Genomic DNA, 20,553 nt, shown 5'->3' on the forward strand with positions numbered 1-20,553 from the left:
GTGTGTGTGGCTGGGATAAGGATGTGCCTGCCGGGATTACATTCCACGCTTGTTGTGTTTGTTGTGGTTGTTGTGGTGACGGTGTGCATATGTTCAGCAGACAGAAGGCGAGATGAAGGCTGAGTGGACGACAGTGTAAGTGCACACACGGCCCTTTGTGTGTCTGACTGAGCATTGATTCCCTGAGCAAACCCGTGTGTGTGTGTGTGTGTGTGTGTGTGTGTGTGTGTGTGTTTTTTTTTTTTAAAGACGGGAGAGGAAACGGCTGCCGCGATGCTCAAACACCAAACTCGGCTGGGAGGAGTAACGAGTAAGAATGATTGAGACCGGGTGGGGGGGGGGGGGGGGGGGGGGGGGGGCGGGGGTGCAGAGAGGATGACGCCATGAGAAAGAGACAGAGGTGGAGGAGGGGTGGAGTGAGTGCAGCCCGCTTTACATGCAGGTCAGGTAATGCAGCGCTCCACTCTGCGAGGCTACGCTCTCCGCTCGGCGCTCCGTGGCTAACTCCACAGAGACCACATGTGTAGATGTGTAGATTGAGCAGCTCGCAGCGTGTTTACCTTTTCAGCGTCAGGCTTTTGCTGAAGCACATATGTAAATATCTGTTGCATGCAGCCGAGATGATTTAATAGAAAGTTAAAAATGACAAGATGCGCGTTTGAGCTCAGTTGCAAAGCCACATTAAAAAAAAAAAAAAAAGGGTGCTTCTATCATGTGGCATTATGGGGGAGTTAGGAAATGTGACAGTGACTGACAACGGAGTACAAGGCGTTGAAAGTAATGCCTGCAGGATGGGGAAGTGTTCAGGAGAAATGGCTTACCTTGATAAAAAGGCTCTCAGCTTGCTCTCACATCCTCACGGTGCAGTATTTACAGCCCAGAGTCCCGGGTCTTCGTCTATATGCGGCTGTGTGGAATGCTAAAAAAAAAAAAAAAGGGATACAATAGATGTGTTTGCTTCACCTGAGAAATGTGAGAAAGCCTCATTAGAACAACAAATAAAGAAGCTCCAGCAAAATCGAACACACGGGACCACAAATCACTTCTGCACCATTAAAGCTGGGTCTGAGCCATTTAACTTTGTGGGAAAATAAAATCATTAGCGATGCCTGAGCAAGAGAACGGCGTTTATTTATGAAACCACAGTGGTGTGTGTGTCTCTGAACTGCTGCGAGGTGGACACACTGTCACGGACAAGGCTGACTGAATGAGTGAAGGAATGAATGAATGAATGAATGAATGAATGAATGACGCAGGGTGAGGCAGCCACAGCCAGCTCAGTCCATCCTCAAGCGCCCCCATCTCCAGTGACCTCCTTCCTCTCGTGTGTGTTCTGATCACCCCTCCTCTCCTCGTGAAGAACAACCATGTGAAATGATCCAAAGAATTGATCAACCGATAATGGGGCGTTCGATCCTTCAGAGCCGGAAGACACACGGCTTTCGCCGGACACCTACAAATATATGGCGTTCAATAAAGAGAAGGACGTGCTGGGAGACAGAAGTTCCCCCTGTGCATCACATCAAAGAGTCGTCTTTAATAATAACTGCCTCCACGTGTGTCGGTTGAAATACATTCGCTGTGGGGGAAAGGAAGCGCGGGCTGAGCTTAGGCTCCTTATCGTTTTGTGTACCACTTGACTCCGTTCCAGTCAGCATAAGCACACTCGTATATACATATTTTAACAAACCTCTGACACTTAAAATGATAAAGAGAACAAGTCTTCTCCTCATTAACTAAACATATCCTGGAGGGCAAAAATAATGCATATTTAAAGACCGTACTGTAACTCCCACCTTGAGAATGCAGGGGAACACTCTTTAAATTCATGAAACCTTTTCAGCTAATGAACTGAATGCATTTCCTAACAATATGATTATTATTACAGCAGATTATCGGTAAGGAATGTTTCCCAGGTCAACACTGCTCGTGCACTATTGATAGGTCAGCTTAAAGCTATGCTAGAAAAGTGGAAAAATAAACTTCAGCCACTTGCTCTAATAAAGTTCTTTGTGTCTCTTGATGGTTTGATGAGCAGCGTCAATCCCAGCCCTAAAGCTGTTGTGTTTCTTTACTGACTTTCTATTCTATGTATTAAATTAGGTCGTAGGTGAAGTACTTTATCAAGCTTCACTCCTCATTTTCTCCTGTGGATCAGGTTCATTAGGACTCCTCAGTCTGTATCAAGATGAAGCAGAGTATTATATCCAAGGAATGGAAAAGAGCAACAAGTGGAAAGACAGAGAACGGCATTAAAGTCCAATGAGGAAAGATTAAGCAAAAGCTTAGATGACAATAAGGCAGTCGTCACTGAAAACGCTGCCACCGATGCTTGTGTTTGCAGAAATAATCTCGGCTTTTGTTGCGACGGTATTAACATGGAAGGCAGATAATGAAAAACCACCAGCTATCATAAATCAGAACCTGCCTGTCAGTTTTTCTCCTCGCTGCATTCGAGGAGTAATGTGGATTCTGCGGCAGGGAGCCTGAATGAACTGAAAATTGCCTGCAGATAAGAATAAGAACTGGAATAAGAGTTTGGATTAGAATTAAAATTCATGAACTCTGCCCAATCTTTTTTAATTTTCCATGTCATTTTGAGGTATTTCTGGGCCATCAGTGGCTTGGCCTGGTTTTGACTGTGGAGTAATTATGGTCTAATGAAAAGCTGATTTCCCGAGGCCTCTGCCGACACGTGCAGGCACCGTTTCTTAGACAGCGATGCAGCAGGTTAGAGTAAACGGACAGATATGGCGAGGTACAGGACTGACCGGCGAGGATCCGCAGGTTGTGGGGGATTCGGTGAGGAAGGAGACGGAGCGGCTCCTTGCTCTGCGGCGGAGAAGTCTGGGAGGGAGGCCAACGCCGCAGCAGCAGAGTGGGATGCCGTTTGATTCGATTTCACTCTTTTCATTTCCGACCCCCTTCGCCGGTTCGAGCCAGCCGCGCAATCTTGTTTCAGGTACACTGTAACCCGACGCCTGCAAAACACTGGCCGAGCCCGCTCTCAACACACCAGCGTGACGCTTCCAGGCTTAGTAACACTGGATGAAGCTGTCACCAACATTAATGAATCAATACGGCAAAACTGCTCGGTAATGAGCCGTGTTGGGGGAAACAACTTTCTGGCAGAATCTTGTTGATTTTATGTTTTTTTTTTTTTTTTTTTTTTTTTAGCAATTGTTGCCTCTATTTCATTGGAAGCATTATTATAATAATCCAAATGTCTAACTCTTCTTTTTCTGTCTTCCTTTTCTTTCCTTCATGAAACTCACCAGCAACAGCCCAACTACTGGAGCTTTAAGGTCAGTGGCTCTCCGTTCCTCTTGTCCATTGAGTGAGTGAGCGAGTGAGGGAGTGTGTGTGTGTGTGTGTGTGTGTGTGTGTGTGAGTGAGTGTTGGGGGTGTTAGGGTTGGGGGGGGGGGGGGGGGGGGTGACAGCTTAAACTTACCAGGCTTCATTTAATCTGCGGCAGATGATTCTCCCTGGATTTATGATACCCGAGTCAGATGGCATTAATGGCTGGAAGCCATGTGACCCTGTCGATGTCTCCCTGACTGAGACATTAAGACGACGCCTGAGATGTGCCGCCGAGGCATTACCGAAATAACGCTTTGAAATCACCGCAGAAGCTTGACTCAGGCCCGGGCTGCTGAACGCGTTTCATCTTGCAGGTTCAGAGAATAAAAATACAGGAGACACACTTTAGAAATCACTTCTGCGGAATTAAAAGTCTCGTCTGCCGGCTGGCAAACGTCTGGCTGTGGTTTTATAGCCGGCAGCAGCAGACAGGAAGGCGTCCTATCCAAACAGAGCAGGTTCAAGAGCGTATTGACGGAGGTCTGAGGGAAGAGCTTATCTGAGGCGCAGTCCTCCCCGAATCCCTGCTCCTGATATCATTCGGACGGGGTGGAAATGTCACTGAATATCAATAGCCGTGTGCCCCGACTCCAGGCAAAGGCTAAGCAATTCATCCCTCATTCCCACAAGTACTTGTGCTTGAAAAAAGACTGATGGGCAAGAGGCTACAGAGAAAGGGAGAGAGAGAGAGAGAGATGTGTCCCTACAGTCCTATTTACCCAACACTTTCAGGTGAAAATCTCAAACTTTCATTGTGTCGGGAGTCTCTGAAAAGGGCTGGCAGAATTCAAGGTTTGTGAAACACAATGCTTTTCCTTTAAACAAGGACAAACAAACTCGCGTGAAACACACAGCGCTGCACATTGTAGCCAAGAGTAGTTTTACAACAAAAACAACGGAGGATTCCAGAGTTTAACAGCGTTTCTGAGTCCGTCATGCATTTCTGATCAGACATTTAACACAGTTCTGCAGAAGGAGAAACGTGGAGAACTTGATTTAAACACACTGAACTATATTTCTTTTAGTTATTTAACACAGATCAAGAGATTAAAAAAAAAAAAAAAACCTCAACACAATATAAAACTGTGGGGATATAAAATATAATTTTCATACTATGGAGTCTTTAATACGGTGATGCTAATGAACGATTACATTTGGAATTGTTCCATAATTAATTAGGCAATTCATTGGAAACTATGAATCTGCTGTCACTATAGCTACTAATTGGTTTTTTGCTCATCAGTCAAATTGATTAACCGATTCTTGCAGCTCTTAAGAAAAAAAAAAAAAATCATATTCAGTCCCTTGCTCTGCGTAGCTCCATTACTTGATGCTGCCAAGTCGGCTTTGCTTTCTAAAGCACCAGATGAAGCGCTTCAGTGCCCCTGATTGATCTTTAGGGATATTTTGTGTATAGTTTGCATGTTTTTCCTGCGTGTCCAGAGTTTTTTTTTCCCCTTTTTGTGCTTCAGGATGATTAAATCAAGGTAGCTCCACATTTAATACCCGATGTAACATGTTTTAAACTTCACCGTGGCGTGTTTGACACTCCCAGTTAAAATGAAATAGTCTGGGACACGCAGTCCCCGCCGAGTTGCTCCGTCCTTCCCCTCCATTCGACCAGCGGCCTCAGTCATCGTCACCCCCACCCCTTTGAAATGGAAGACCATTTTCTAAGCAATCTGATTGCGCCGACAATTTGCCGCAATTTGGCCGAGCAATTTGTTCCATGCATTGATGACTCCTCCTCGCGCTGTAAAGAAAGAGCAACGCGACGGCTGGTGGCTGGGCGCCGCGTCCGATCGGCCCCGGAGTCGGACAGGATGAGGAGAAATAATGGGAGCGGAGATCAGGTCGAACCAAACAGATGTGAGAGTGGGATCAATTCCGGGGAGCTGTTTTCTCTCTGCTTTCTCAAAGACAGAGCGGTAAAGGAGTTTGTGTGCAGAGTAAAAACACAGGTTGTTGCTTGGAGGGAAAAAGGCATCTAGACTGAAAGTGTTCAAATGCAGGGAGCACAAACAAGCCACCCGGCTGTGGCTTCGCCCTCAGCCAGCGGAGAGCGAGGTGGAGGCTTTTATGCCGACAAAAAGGAATTCAACGAAAATCAGGAGTGAGCTGAGGGTGGTGGTGGAGGACAGATGTATAATGGGGGGATGAAAAGTGGTGCGAGGCAGCAAAAAAAGAGACAGAAGCAAAGAAACAAGATGGATAAAAGGCAGAGACAGACAAGGTGTGAGGTTTGTAATATTAACCATGTAACACCTATCTCACGAGTAATATACCCTTGATTCAGAGGCTTCACACCCATTATGCTCCATTTGACGTTTCTGTATGCAGTCTCTGACTCAAGTCTGGTAAAGTGTCAAAACAGCAGAGGCATCATGACAGGCAGGAAAAAGAGAAGATTTTCCTGAAAATCATATAATAAGCTCAGATCTTAAAGCTGCTTTATCACGAAGCTACCTCAGTACACACTCGAAAATGGACTCTGATGTTTTCAATGAAGGCAAAACGACTAAAGGCTGAACAGAGGTGGCGAAAGGCCAACAGTCAAAACTTTCAACCTTTTTGTTAAATGATATAATAGATGAGATCTGCGGCGGCAGCGGCAGCCATCCATTATCTATTCCACATATTCACTTCAGGGCCGCGGCCGTGAGCGGAGGCAGGTTACACCCTGGAACGGCCGCCAGTCCATCACAGGACAAACACTGGCAGACGGACAGAGGACGAGTCTGCCCAGTTCACAGCAAAATTATAGATTTACCCTCCGCTTTTTTGTCTTTTTAGAATCATTTTCAAAACTATGACCCTTGATTCCCCAGATGTTTCCTCCTGCTGTGCCCCACACACACTGACCACCCCATCACACACACACACACAGCCGTCGAGCATCGCTCGTTTTAGATTCTTCACAGATGAATTAACGTTTGCTTGGTGGAAAATCGGTCTCATTACGGCGGTTCTATCAAGTCATCAAACATTCTGCAGCCAGAGCGCAAATCTTTTCTGCTTCTTGAAATTTTAATGAAGAGCAGGTGAATGTTCTGCCGCCTGTCGAACAAGGTTAACTAGTTTGCTGACAAAACAGGAGGGTGAAGTTAAAGTTAATGGACGATCTATTGAAGATTTTCTGGAAGTGGACCTGTTCACTGAGTAGACCATGTGGTGTGTGTGAGTGCAATTACAAATTAATTATTTCTGTGCTCTAAAAACATCAGTCGGTGTGTTTATTTGTGTGGATATTGTCGAGCCGTGGTGGAGGCTCACCATGGCTTTAATGCAGTTTATGGCCTTGGGTGTGTTGTCGCACCGCCGTGTTCTGCTTTCCACTCCGTTCGCCTCCGTTCCCTGTGAGATCACGCTGTTCCTCACTTGTTCCTGCCTCTCGCCGATGTCCTTATAACAGTGTCGGGTCCGCGGCAGTAATTGAGTGCGGTTGAAAAAGTCAGGATCGCTCCTGGAGAAAAGGTTGGGTTGAGAGCCGGAGGGCTGTGGAGAGAAAATAAAGGAGGCTGATGTAGTTTCTGAGAAACGCTGTGAACACCCGTCATGTTTCAACAGTGGCGTGTTAGGGCCAGATGTATGGCCAGATGGTGCGTTCACTTACACTTGCATTATTTACAATGCAAAGTTGCAGCGTTGAGATTTTTTTTTCGGTTTCGATGTCACCTGAAGCGCCAATATGGACGCCAGTGTTCGGAGCCTGTTGAAACAAGGTGTGATGATTAAGAGCACAAGTAGCAGCAGCTGACGTACACACTCATATTACACAGTTTCATTTTATTGTTTAGTTCAAAAATTGTTTGTGGAACACAACATTTTCGTAAAATGTGATTTGTGGATGAGAGAGCAGCCGTGCAGCGCTCGCTGCTCTCGTTTCCTTTCATACTGAAAAATGATGCCGTGGTTTTTACACTGAATCGCGCCCTGAGCGTTCCTCTAACAGAGCTGCTCAACATAATTAAGTAGAACAGTTTTATTGACTCCACTGTCTCGCAGAATTCGAGTTTTACCATTTACCGTTTAATTTACCGGCTGCTTTTATCTGGATGTGAAGGATGTCTGAGACGAGGCGTCGAGTCAAAGCGCCACGGCGCCGAGTTTTGGGTGGAGGTGGACACAGTCACACTGTAATTTTATCAAAAATGTTTTCTAACTGAATGTGATGCTAAATTGACTGAAGACGTTGCAATTAGAAAATGAGCTCCGGCGCAGAACCTTGTTCGAGTGTAGCAGGTCACAAGCATTTCAATAAAGGCACAGCTGACTCTTCTCATTATGATTCTCCAGCATGTGTCTCACAGTCATTTCTATTCTTCATGGATCGCAACAGCTGTTAATACAGGAAGTCCGGCTTTCGCCCAAATATTACAACTTTTAGGAGTTGAAGTATGTGCGGCGTGTAGATTTAGAGTGAACTGGGCTTCACTACAGACTGATGTGTGCACAAGTTTCACTCTTGATGTGTAAGAGTTGCCAGTCCTGTTATGCACAAGAGATGCAGTTTATTCCCCGCCGTGTTAATAATAATAGTGTTCAGCCGAAGAGAATACTAATAGACCAGGAGGGCGCTTTGAATCCTCCCATTCATCCCCAGTAAATCGCACCCTGGACACAGATTTGTCTGTTGTGTAGGTGAATCTGCACGTCATCCAGAATTTATGAAAAGTGTTGAGACATACACTTTTATTCTGGGCGCTGGATTACATGAACACACTTCCCATATCTGCATTTATAATATGAGCCACTGGTTTTCTGTAGCACAAACACATCCAACAGCTGGTCAACGGTAATTAAATATAACAGTATTCCATGACTTTAGATTCAATTTCAACCGCATAATTAGTTTTCTGCGTTTACTGTCAGTATCTCTTACTCAGTTCTTACTTGATTTATGCTTTTAATAAGCAAGATTATATATATATATATATATATATATATATACATATAAATATCATAAGCAGTATGTGTCAGTTTGACCATTTTTGATCTTGCGGTATAACCCTTTGTTGAACTATTGGGACAATTTGTGTAATTTTGATCAGCCGTCTCTCTGTCTGAGCGCTTTGATTTTTTATGAACCTCATGCATCTTCAAAAAGGCACAATCGAAAATCACTTTTTAAAGAGTCTAGTTTTGAAAGGTTCCAATTCCCCAGTGCTTAATGAGAAACCCTCCAAAAGCTTTAAGCTCACAAATTAATTCTCTTGTTTCACACAGAAGGCGAGGTGTAAAATGACATTTCGCTGTTTGGGGTCATGTTTGAAACTATTTCGTGGTTGAAATGAGTAACTTCTCCCCGGTTGCCTGGCAACTGCTCACAGCCCAGCCAATAGTGGGATCGGTGCCTTGCGGGGCTGGGATGGCGGACTTGGTCCGTCCACGATGGCATTACTGTTAAACATGACACTTAATCCCGATGACAGAGAGAGGAGTCATACTAATAACTTTCTTTACTAAAAGGTACAAAAACATAAACAAAAAGATGATTAGGATCAAACTAAATGCGATCAGATCCAAATCTTTACTGCTGTGGTGTGTGAAATTGAAAATAGTCCCTCTTGATGTCCACTGCGGGCCGGCGGGGCCCCGGCGTGACACACCGCAGCGCCGCTGTGAGCTTTGTTGCTCGGTGTGGTCACAGCTTAGATAAATGACCCTATTAGAAAACTCGGTGGGGGTTATCTGTCAGCATCACAGTTTTCTCTCCGCGCTCAGACACTGTCTGCCACCACTACCACTGAACACCACTGCTCACCCCGTATGTGTGTGTGTGTGTGTGTGCGTGTGTGTACGGCTGAATTATATATGATTCTGTAGGGGCAAAAATAACCTAATGTTCAATTTTAAAAGTGTTTGCTCTGTCCCGCCTGGCTGTTTGTGACTTGTTCAGTTTTTTTTTTGACACAGTTTATGCTGACGGCTGCAGTGTTTTGGCTTTGCATAAAGGGATTTACTCATTTCCTGTTTGTTTCCTGTGGAGTTTGCATGTTCTTTCGCTGAGAAGATGTATATTTATTGAGCCGACGCTCCTCGGCCGTGTTCGACTTATGCATGCTACTCATGCTCGCACTGAGGGCTCTCAGGCCCATGTTAAGCTGGAAAAAAGCAATCCATCTTCCAGCTTCATTCAAGGAAAAACAGTGATTCGGTGATGGATTGATGTTGCTTCATGTCGGACCCTCGTGCGTGCTACACATGTGAAACCTGAGCTCTTATCTTACGCTCCAGTGCGTGGATTTGTTGCTTTTATCTGATATCACTGCGGATCTCAATAACAAGGCTCTGATGTCGGTTTTGAAGTAAAACGCTCTCATGTTTCCGTCACATGTTTAGTGGAACTGCCACATATCAGATCCTGCAGTTCAGGGTCACTCTGCTATCGGTGTGTCTCTCAAAGGACGTCTCTGAGCCGATGTACACCAGTTTATCATTAAATAGGACACCGACGGGTTATAATTTCATTTCTTAGCACTTACGTCTGAGATGGCGATCGTATTTTACTCATTCATTTTTTGATTAAACAATAAATCGATTTTGCCGTCTCTACCGAGTGCGGCGCGGCTTCCTGGCATATTTCCCAAGCACAAAAATCTATAAATGGATGTATGTGTGTGATTTGCGTAGTGCTGTGTGTTAATGAATGAATTCAAACAGCTCACAGCAGAAAGTCAGCAAGCGTAGAGGCGGCCCTCTGCGTTGCTTCTGTCGGAGTCTCCCGTTAATTAACCGCCGCTTTAATAAAAGCCGGGGCCAGATCTGAGCCGGAGGTCGACTCAGCCGTTGAGGGGGGAGTGCGGAGGGAAGAGGGAGGGGAGGAAACCGCTGTGGCCATAGTGCAAAGAGGAGGCGGCGGTCAGCACAGCTCCTGTACTGTGGCTGAGGATGTGTCTGCTCCTGCCATCCCAACAATCAGCAGAAAGCATTGTGGGAGCTCATTACCGCAGCCTCTGAGCTGGAGGAGACGCTGCAGCGGTGGGGGGGATCAGGGAGTCAGTTCAGTGAGCTCAGCCCCAGCTGCGCTAACAGTCTTTCAGCGAGAGACGCCTGGGCATAGGCCAGCAGGATAAACCCACAGTGACAGCCTGGGATTTGCATGAGCTTCTCCTCCCATCCCACAAGCGCTCATTTAAAGTTCATAGCTGCGCGGGGAAAGGGAGTCTGGATGAAGCCGCGTGGCGAGCGCACAAAGTTGAGCAAACATGACATAACTTATGCTAAGCTGGAGCACACTTTCAGGCTTAATCTCCCTCCCACACCGCCATAGGTGATGCATGAAGGCTGACGCCCTGGAGTACTGCGCCACTTGAGTACAACTATATTTCACTTCTTTTGTGGCTCCGCTATTCAGCCGATGTCAGATACTGTGACGCTAATAATTCGTGGTGAATGGCTGCTAGCTAAACCATTGTCAAGGTCTTGATAATCTGGTTATGTGCTTCATTGTACTGTGTCTTATTGTGTGTTCGCTGTCTCGGTTCCAGTTGGTGTTGCTCCATCAGCCCTGTCCAATCCGTTCTCTCCGCCTTCGCTTCCCCTCTCCCTCTTCTCGTCCCGCAGAGCCGCAGCCCTCGCCATTCCCAGTCCACCCAGTCCGGGCTCGCCGACCAGGCCGCCAAGCTCTCCTTCGCCTCGGCCGAGTCCCTGGAGACCATGTCGGAGGCCGACATCCCCATCGGGTTCAACCGGATGAACCGATTTCGCCAGAGCCTGCCGCTGTCCCGCTCCGCCAGCCAGAATAAGCTACGATCTCCAGGTTAAGATCCGAAGCGCTTGTGGCAGGCTCTGTCACAACACGCTGCTTGGACTCACGGCAGATTTGCAGCTGTCTCTTTGCCTCTCGTACCTGGAAATACCAACGTCTCGCAAACAAGGAGATGCAGCCTCGTGTTTTTAACATATTTACCGAATCAGTCTTTGTGTAAATGTACTGCTTCATGGGAGTCCAGAGGAGTTTTCGTAATATACCAGGGTTTCCATTAATGTTGTATCAGCGTGGCTGTCCTCTGGGCTTAAAATGATCAAATGATCTCTACCTACCTTTTTTTTTCTTAAATGAAAGTAGAGTGAGAATGGGTTTTGCTCGTGGCCTGTTATCGCAGTTTACTCCACAGCATTATGGCTAAGACAGAACCCGCCTGTATATTTCCATAACGCAAATAATTTTCCCCCAAAAAATCAATTCATATTTGTGCAGTTTGGTAATATTTGTTAAATACATTACATTATTATTATTTTTTTTCTTGAAAATCAGGGTGCTAAACACATTTGAGGGACATGTGATGAAAATGCCTATAGATTCTCAAGATTAAACAGTTACTTCCAAAAGTGACTGAAACTCAACATAAAGCCAGTTTTAATGGAACTTTTTACAAACTCGCCCTGACAACATGGCTTGGAGGCTAATTTGAGGTAGCTCGCTCTCATGCCCTAAATCCCTGATATGTGTTGTGTCCACTATGCTGAAGAAAAATCATTCGCTTAGTAATCTGGCAGGCCGGATTGGAGCCTGTTGCGGGCCAGTTTTGGTCCACAAGCCTTATGTTTGACACTCCTGTTGAAAATGATTAGAAAGGCCGGAAGAGAACTGAGTGACACTTTAAGTAGAAAAGATTAAAACAAAGTCATCAAGATCTTACATCCAGAGTTAGAAAAGAAAAAAAAATCAAGAATGCAAGCTGTTAAAATTAAAAAAAAAAAAAAAAAAATTGGCTAATGGTTCTCGTAATGTTTGAGTGGGAAACCTTTAAATACTCCAAGTTGTTTTGGGTTTTTTTTTCATTGCTTTTTATATGACTGTGATATTGTGGGACACACGGTCCTGTTGACATGTTCGAGTGCCACAGCCGGAGTGAACGGCAGAGTGGTGGGCAGGTTGACAACAGACGAGCCTCGGGAGCGAGAGAGGATCAGTGTGAGGCAGGTGCAGACTCATAAAGCCCAGAGTGTGGTGTTACGTCAGGTGGGATAAAAATTAGAAGTGGCTGTAAAGCTAAGGAGCTGTGAATAATGAGGACGCACTGAATAATAAGAAGAAAAGGAACAGGCCTGCCTGTCCCCGCTGTCTTTTATACTAACCACTGTCTTTGTTTTCTTCTCTCCCCAACATGTCTGCAGTATCTCACTCATTTTACCTGACTTTTAATTCTTGGTCTTTCTTTGCTTTGTTTGTTCTTTTTGTTTGTCCCATGGTGTATGAAGATGAATTTTCAGGTTAGTCAGGACACATTCTTACCCATAAACTCAAGTGTTTAAAAGTGTTTTATTTGTTTCTCTCACGGTGGGCTTAGTAGTTGTGCGAATCCGACCTGCGCATGCTTATGTACACTTCAGCTGTGAATTTCTCACCGAGCTCCCGCTATCTTCCATCAGGAAGGAAAGAATTGCTCTGTTACTCTGTCAGCGATTATTCACGCTGACCTCTGAAGATAAAAAGTTGTTTTTCCAAATCTTATCAGGCAGAACATTTGTATCACACTTGACAAAACGTGCCACACGTTTGAGAGAATTCCTCATGCCTTGTTGTTGTGTCCGCCCACCGAGCACGCCGACTTCTGACTCAGCCCGGCCCTTCTCGCCTCTCCGCCGCCTCCTAGGTGTGCTGTTCCTGCAGTACGGGGACGAGACGCGCCGGGTGCACATCACCCACGAGCTGAGCAGCCTGGACACGCTGCACGCGCTCATCGTGCACATGTTCCCTCAGAAGCTCACGGCGGGCATGCTCAAGTCGCCCAACACCGCCATCCTCATCAAGGACGAGGCCCGCAACGTCTTCTACGAGCTGGAGGACGTCCGGGACATCCAGGACCGCAGCATCATCAAGATCTACCGCAAAGAGCCCATCTACGCCTCGTACCCCGCCGCCGCGCACCTGGCTAACGGGGACCTGAGGGTGAGCCGCAGTTTTTTACCACTGCGCTGTCAGGAAAAAAACCTTCACACTGCCAGTAATGAGCGGTGTGACTCTTTGGAGAGGTAATGGTATTTTTGTGATTTCAGTAGTAACGCTGACGGGCGTTTGGACTCTGTTCTGGCTCGCAGTTTAACAGGTATTCCCCCTGGAAATGATTTCCTTATCGTCAAGTAGGCCATCTGTTGCTGGGCGCCGTGCACGCCGGAGAGCGGCGTTCCTCTGTTAGACGATCGTATTTTAGCATTCAAAGCTATTTCTGCTCCAGTGGAGATCAAGGGATCCTGAGGGAGATCGACTTTTTAATTATTTTATACAAAACCCCGCTCGCCATCTGCATTATTCACACATTGCTGAGACTACAACTGCTATTAACCACGCAAACAGGCAGTGAAAAACGGTTGTCTGTATATAGCCCGTGCGTGTGCTCACTCTGTTGGGTGTCTTCTGTGCTTGTCCACATTTGTGTCTGAACATGCATCAAGCAACAGAGAAAAAAAAAAAGAAATAAACAAACTGCAGAAGCACATCAACATTTTTATAGACCCTCAAGCTCTATTCAGTGTCAGAAAATAAGACATGATTAGGGCTGAGATGTTCTGTGCGTTTCTTCTGTGTGACTGTTGGAGCTGAATCTTAACAAGCTTCTGGCTTTTCATTAGCTGCTTTGCATGTTGTGCGTCAGCTGCTGTCCTGTGGATGGTCTTCATTTCTGAGCTGTGCTCTTATCTGCTTTGATGATTTTTTTTTTTTTTTTTTAAGTTGTGTCTGTACAGTTTTCGTACATGCAGTTATATATTTGTCCCTGAGGACCAGGGGCTCAAACTATTCTCTCACGCTCCAGTGTTTTCTTTGTGTCACACTATGAAGCTGAGAAGCTGAGCGGCTAATGAAAAGAACAACAATAAGTTCTAAAATAAAAATAATTGAGTGATAAGGAAGACGGGCTATTTTATGTTTTGAAAGCTTCAGAAATGAGTAAAATCTAAAGGGGGGTACTTCCCTGGGAGGAAAACAGAAGGTGTGTTGGAAAAGGTGCGGGGCCATGCTGAACAGTGTTCTCCTCAAAGCTCGAGGAAAACTGCAGACACAGACGTATCGGCCTCCCTGTGAAGGATGGAGTCAATCAATCTGGAGCAGAGACAGAGATTTGTGACAATTCCGTTCAGTCGTTTGGTATCTCCTGAAATCTTTTCCTCTGAGCTACAGATCTTTCATTCTGTCACTGGAGAAAAAAAATAAAAAGGAAAGTTATTGGGGAGTTCTGCCATTTGACCAATAATTGGTCTTCAGAGAGAGTCTTTGTTTGGTGTCGGCTGCCACAGCCTGTCTCTGTCATATCAAAGTCATTTTCATGTGCAGCTGCCTCTTGGGAAACGCGGCACGCTCCATCGTAACCTTCATCCGCTCTGCTTCCTTTCAGAGGGAGATGGTGTATTCCTCTCGTGACTCCTCCCCGACACGCCGCCTCAACACCCTTCCGTCGTCCTCGGCCTCGGCGTCTGGCTCGCCGTCCCGCTCGCGCCTCTCCTACAGCGGCGGCCGCCCCCCGTCCTTCGCCGGGTCCCACGCCCAGCACGAGCAGGCGCGGCATCCGCACCACCCGGCCGCCGGCCACGGCGCCAACGCCGGCCTGTCCCCCTCGCCGAGCGCCATCCTGGAGCGCCGCGACGTCAAGCCGGACGAAGAGGTGTCAGCCAAAAACATGGCCTTGATGAAGAACGAGGGGCTGTACGCGGACCCCTACAGCCTGATGCACGAGGGCCGCCTGAGCATCGCCTCCACCCAGTCGCTCGCTGCCATCGGAGACCCCTTCAGCTTCCCCGTCTCCACGGGCCTCTACCGCCGTGGCTCCGTGCGCTCCCTGAGTACCTACTCGGCCGCCGCCCTTCAGGGAGACCTGGAGGACTCCATTTACAAACCCGGAGGCTCCCTGTACTCCGACACGTACTCCTCGGCCACTCTGGGCATGGGTTTCCGCATGCCGCCCTCATCCCCTCAAAAAATCCCCGACATGCCGCTACGGGACCGGGACTCGTACTCCAGCTCGCCCAGGGCGTCCCCCGTCAGACAGACTTTCCGCAAGGACTCCGCCTCCTCCGTGTTTGTGGAGAGCCCCAAGTCCAGGCCCAGCTCCGGGTCTGAGCCGCTGTGTCTCACGGCTGGACCCGGGGACAGCGGCAGGTCCTCGTCTGGGTTTGGCTCTTCGTTGTCTGGGCAGGACTCAGACACAAGCAGGTCAGTGTCCGTTCACGTGCTCCCCCCAAACTCCCCCAAACCGACAGCATCTCCTAATGAGTTCTATATAAATATTATGGTTTTAAGTACTTACCCTCAGTTTTTTGATGTGCTCTTTGCTCCACAGAGGTCATGATAAAAATAATCGTTTTCCATGAGCAGGAAGGCAGTGGCTTAAACAATGACTAATTTGTGTCTCACTGGCTTTTTTCCTTTCCCCCCCCCCCCCCCCCCCCCGTGTGTCACGACCCAAATAAACAATTCATTGCTCATTTGCATCCAAACCAGCTGTTATTGTGTCTCCACTTAATTAAATGTTTAGTCTTTTTCTTCCTAGGGATCATCGCCTGGAGCGAATGGAGGCCATGGAGAAGCAGATAGCCAGCCTGACCGGCCTGGTCCAGAGCGTGCTGACCAGAGCGCCGGACAGTGATAGCACGTAAGACTCTGCATTCCACCCCATTAACCCGCTAAAGTCACAAATACAGCTTCGGTTTAGACACGTAGGCAGAATTATCGACAGGAACAGCGGCAGCCTATTATTCGGGCCATTATCAGCTCGGCAGCGGTGGAGTGTTACATTACTTTGTGTGAGCGCTGCGCGACTACAGAGCCCGACGCATTAGCTGCAGGCTGCAGAGCTATTGATTCATGCACCGGTACTCTGAGATGTGTAAGATGGCTTTCCAGTGGATTGTGAGTTTCTTGCATTGACCGTTGCTATCGTGACACTCAATCATCACGGACGCAATAGGGTCTCATTAACCAGAAGATAACGCGTTAATCTATCAGTCTGATAAGTGTCCAGGAGTGGTGCTGTTAGCGTTAGCACTGTAATTGCCTTGCCCTGTGGCCGTTGATCCTCAGATGTGGCCTGCTGCGTCTCTGCATGATGGCGGGCTGCCCTCCGGACCAAGGGACGGAGTTTTCACGGCCATTACCTTTCTCTTCCAGCGAGAAGACCGAAACCAACAGTGACGGCTCCGCCACTGGAAGTGAGTACAGCGGCGCGGCTCTGACCCGTGTACCCGACTGTTACTAACCCTGCCTTTTTCCCCGTGCTCGTCTCTGTGATGTGCAGCGATACTCCCTACTCCTGTATTTCCCCTTTTGATGAACGCACAACTCCACAAATACTGAAACCTTTGTCGTCTTCTAACTGGTGCAGTTTCTGCAGTAGTGTGATCCCTCTGTGTGAGTTTGGATGCTGGCGTCCACAATATAATGAAGTTGAAGATGAGTCCAACACACTTTGTGTTGCATTTAGCTCGGCACGCGGCGTCATTGTGGCAGAATATTTCACAACAGAAAGGCTTTTCTATTTTATGTCTTTTGCTTGAATGGCTAAAATGCCCATGTGTGTTTTGAGGTTTCCCTTTATTTATTTTTTTTTTCCACTTTGATCCAAACGGGAGAACAAAACCACAACTGGACTAATGCATCAGCTGGTGATGATAGACTGTATCCGCCGAGAAAGCTCCATCAACAGGTTGTTGAGAGAGTGATATTTCATCCCACAACTGTAGTTTGGTTAATTTTTCAAGAAGAAAGGGAAGAAAACTTGTCAACTCGCAGTCTCAACTCAGTCAACATGTTGGCCGCAGCCTGACTTCCGGCCCACATCCCACAGATTCTAATCCGTACACGACAGGACATCAGGATTTCTGGTGAGAAAATTCACTTGATGTTGTCAGTTCATCTTTTAATTATGTGAAATTATTGCAGCTTCAGTGGAAACTCCACAGAGCCTGCCTTTTTCTAATGGGCCAAATAAAATGCCTGGTACACTGCGCCATAAACTGCTGCAACACATATTACAGCTACGCGTTGCCATAGTTACAAAATCATCTGCATGGACGTAGAACCTGCTCTCACACAGATTCTTTACTGATAGTTGTTGCTTATTTACATAGATCCCCCTCTACGAGCGGATTATAGAAACCACACTGGACAGGGAAGCGGTGCAGGATGGTTTGACACCCTTTATTTTTACTTCTCGTGGATCCGAACAGCGGCAAAGTTGTGTAAGATTTGCAGGAACAGTGTGGTCGAAGCCGTGTGAAGGTATCTCATCCTGTTCTGTCAGATTAGAGGAGCGGTTTTAATTTTATCTCAAGTTCTTCTGGGTGGAGAAGCGCAAACACATGAATCGAGGGGGAAATGCCGGCGCGGCTCAGTCAAAAATAAGAAAAAATATTTTTTTAACAGCTTTGGGGCTTTCTTAAAGGTGTTAAATAAACACATAAATGTACAAAAATCACAAACATAACCTCCTGGGCGAGGTAATAAGACAGACAGCTTTGAAGTAGTCGGGAGGTTTAGTTCCTCTCTATCTCTCTCGGCTCACTGCGTGGAAATTGAGCTTTGTGTTTGTTTCTGTTTTTCACAACTATTTCTGCTATTATCTGAGTCACAAAGCACATGTTTCTCTGCGCAAAGTTTCAGAAATACCGACGGGGGGTTTCTCCGAATGTTTATCTCAGGTTTACTGAATGCAGCCCTCTGATATTGTCCAACTTCTCCCTTTAATTCCTCTCATCCTCATTTTTGTTGTCTTTATTCTCCTCCTCCCTCCTTCATGTATTTGTAGCACATCCTTGGCGCGAAGATACGGTTGTCACTCAAGCTTCCTCATAAACTGCGTGAAAGACCGAGCCATCACTTCATTCATTGCCTCGATAAAAATGTTCTCATCGCTCTGTAAATATCAACTTTCCGCGCTCTCCTCTCCCTCTTTACCCTCTCTTATCACTCTCATTAATTTCTTGGTAACTGCTTCACTCTTTCTATATTCCAGCTGGACGGTTGAAGAAGAAAGGTAGTTGGCATCTCCTACTCTATCAGTCTGTTTTATTTCCCTCCGTCAGACATCTCTCATGGCTCTACCCCCCCCCCCCCCCCCCCCCCCCCCCCCCCCCCCCCCCCCCCCCCCCCCCCCCCGCCCCTGTGTGGGTGTGTGCTGTTGCTGGGCCGTGGCTGGCAGTGTGTCCTCTCATGTTTTTTCCTCCTGGTTGATTTTCCAAGAGAGCAGCCTCCCCCCGCCCCCTCACCCCCCCTTCTCCTCCTCCTTGTCCCGTCTCCGACTATTTGACCTTCTGCTTGGTTTTTTCCTTTTGGGAAATTGAGAGGTTTGCCTTGTCACACACTGGAGTGTGTGTGTTGGAACATGTGGCCATACTCACAAAACGGAGCATGGTTACCCCAATCCTGAGTCGATACTGAACACGCTAACTACTCGGTTCTGCGGATTACTAATAGCATGAGCTCACGTTTCTCCTCGTGGGCGGTTAGTTTTGTGAATATGGTGCTCCCAGTTCTTCTATTTCTATGTACGTCTCTTTAAGCCTTTTCTGCTGAATGTGTGTGTGTGTGTGTGTGTGTGTGTGTGTGAGTCATGCTATAGCTGGCTGCGAGAGTCACGCCAGAGCACAGTCCGGCGCTCTAACCAGTCTGCTTCCCAATGACCTCCCGGTGACCCCCCCCTCCCTCTCCCCTCCGTGTCCTGCTCTGTGATTGGCAGCTCACACGCCGTCGGCGCCTCTAGCTCTGATGCCGCCGCCGCCGTCCAACGCCGTCCACGTGAACAGCGTGGGCCGCCTGCAGATGAAGCTCCATCTGCACGGCCTGCAGCAAAACGCCAACGACCTGCGCAAGCAGCTCACCCAACTGCGCAAGACACAGGTATCCACTCGCCGCCGCCGCGTCGACGGACGGAGGAGTGCAGATTTGTGTTGCTAAACTTTTGAAAAACGTCACGAGGGTCTTCATAATTCCAGTTTCTCGTCTGTGGTTCAATATTTGCAGCCCTGTTCGCCTGCACAATATGCTGAATGCCACTCTGCAGCTTTTACACCATTTACACATATTTACATATAAATTACATCTCATTTGCATGGACACTTCTGCTCCGAACACAGCTCGCCCTCGCCGTCCTTTGTGCAAGTGAAGGGGGAGAAAATTGTTTTTTTTTCCTGAATCATAATAATTATTAAACGCAAACTTTCGTAGACTCAAAAGGGCGTGGATAGACACATGCCGCAATCTGTTTAGCAGAACAAAACCTGCAATAAACTCAGACTCAAAAGAAATCCGACAGAATACGGTTAATACATTTAGTGTAATGGCATTTGTGAACAGCATTCGGAGTTATTAAATCAGACTGAATCGAAAGCAGAAAAAGGCTGGAAACTTATGTTTGGCAGTGTAATTTTTGCTGGTAACAATGGCTCTTAGCAATAAATCTTACATTGTTAGAAAGTCTGTTTATTTGCCTTTTTAAAATGGTGCCTCATTGTGAAGTAGCGTGCGTTTGTTAGAGGAGGAATTGAGCTTCTCAGTTCGAGTTCTCTGCGATTAAACCACCTTCAGAGTTTAAAAAGTTAGCAGTCGAGGAAGTTTCTAACAAGTAGTCCAGGCAGTCTTAGCTCAGTTTTAAAATGGGCGATGAGCCCTGATCGGGTTGATTAGTTATTTAAATATTAGGTAAAGTGCTTTCAACTCTTCACACACACTTCGAGGACTACCTGCATTGATATCTCAGCCACAGCTGCTCCAAATCTGTTGCAGTAGAAAAAAAAAAAAAAAAAACCAAATTCAAATGATTTTCAGCTTTGAATTATTGCCAACACATTGTACAAATAGAAAAATTACCTTATTTTTACAATGCATTCAACAGCAAGCATGACCAGATTTCTAATCAGACACATTAATTTTTTTTAAAAATGAAGCCTGTCTTTCCCACTGACTGTGCAGAATCCAACTCTGGTGGTCATTTACTATCACCAACTCTCCCGAGTCCGAGTGTTGACAGAATTATCCACAGAAACCAGGACAATGTCTCTGGGCTGAGAGGAGCTCAGTCACTGCTGCTGTGAAGCGTCATTCGCTCGGAGATGACCGGCTGCAGAAACTGAGCCTGAATTGTCGTCAATATGTGAAATTCTCCTTCTATTCTCATGCCAGCAGCTGATATTGAACGTGGTACAGTATTTGAACACACATATACTGTAAGCAGGAGCAGCGTCTTTGATGTTCATTT

At 46.8% G+C, this 20,553-nt stretch overlaps 1 protein-coding gene across 2 annotated transcripts in view; it reads left to right on the forward strand.

Annotated features, from left to right (window-relative positions):
• Positions 1 to 20,553, forward strand: part of srcin1a (SRC kinase signaling inhibitor 1a) — a 107,886-nt gene that overhangs the window by 66,384 nt on the left and 20,949 nt on the right. For both annotated transcript variants that reach the window (XM_030089495.1, XM_030089496.1), the window contains exons 4-12: positions 3,279 to 3,305; positions 10,928 to 11,123; positions 12,569 to 12,580; positions 12,964 to 13,259; positions 14,701 to 15,515; positions 15,853 to 15,954; positions 16,383 to 16,510; positions 18,313 to 18,333; positions 19,036 to 19,196. In XM_030089495.1, coding sequence (XP_029945355.1) covers positions 3,279 to 3,305; positions 10,928 to 11,123; positions 12,569 to 12,580; positions 12,964 to 13,259; positions 14,701 to 15,515; positions 15,853 to 15,954; positions 16,383 to 16,510; positions 18,313 to 18,333; positions 19,036 to 19,196 — 1,758 coding nt within the window. The remainder of the gene's footprint in view (positions 1 to 3,278; positions 3,306 to 10,927; positions 11,124 to 12,568; positions 12,581 to 12,963; positions 13,260 to 14,700; positions 15,516 to 15,852; positions 15,955 to 16,382; positions 16,511 to 18,312; positions 18,334 to 19,035; positions 19,197 to 20,553) is intronic.

The sequence above is a fragment of the Salarias fasciatus genome, chromosome 4, assembly GCF_902148845.1.
Source record: "Salarias fasciatus chromosome 4, fSalaFa1.1, whole genome shotgun sequence".
In the NCBI taxonomy this organism is placed as follows: Eukaryota; Metazoa; Chordata; class Actinopteri; order Blenniiformes; family Blenniidae; genus Salarias; species Salarias fasciatus.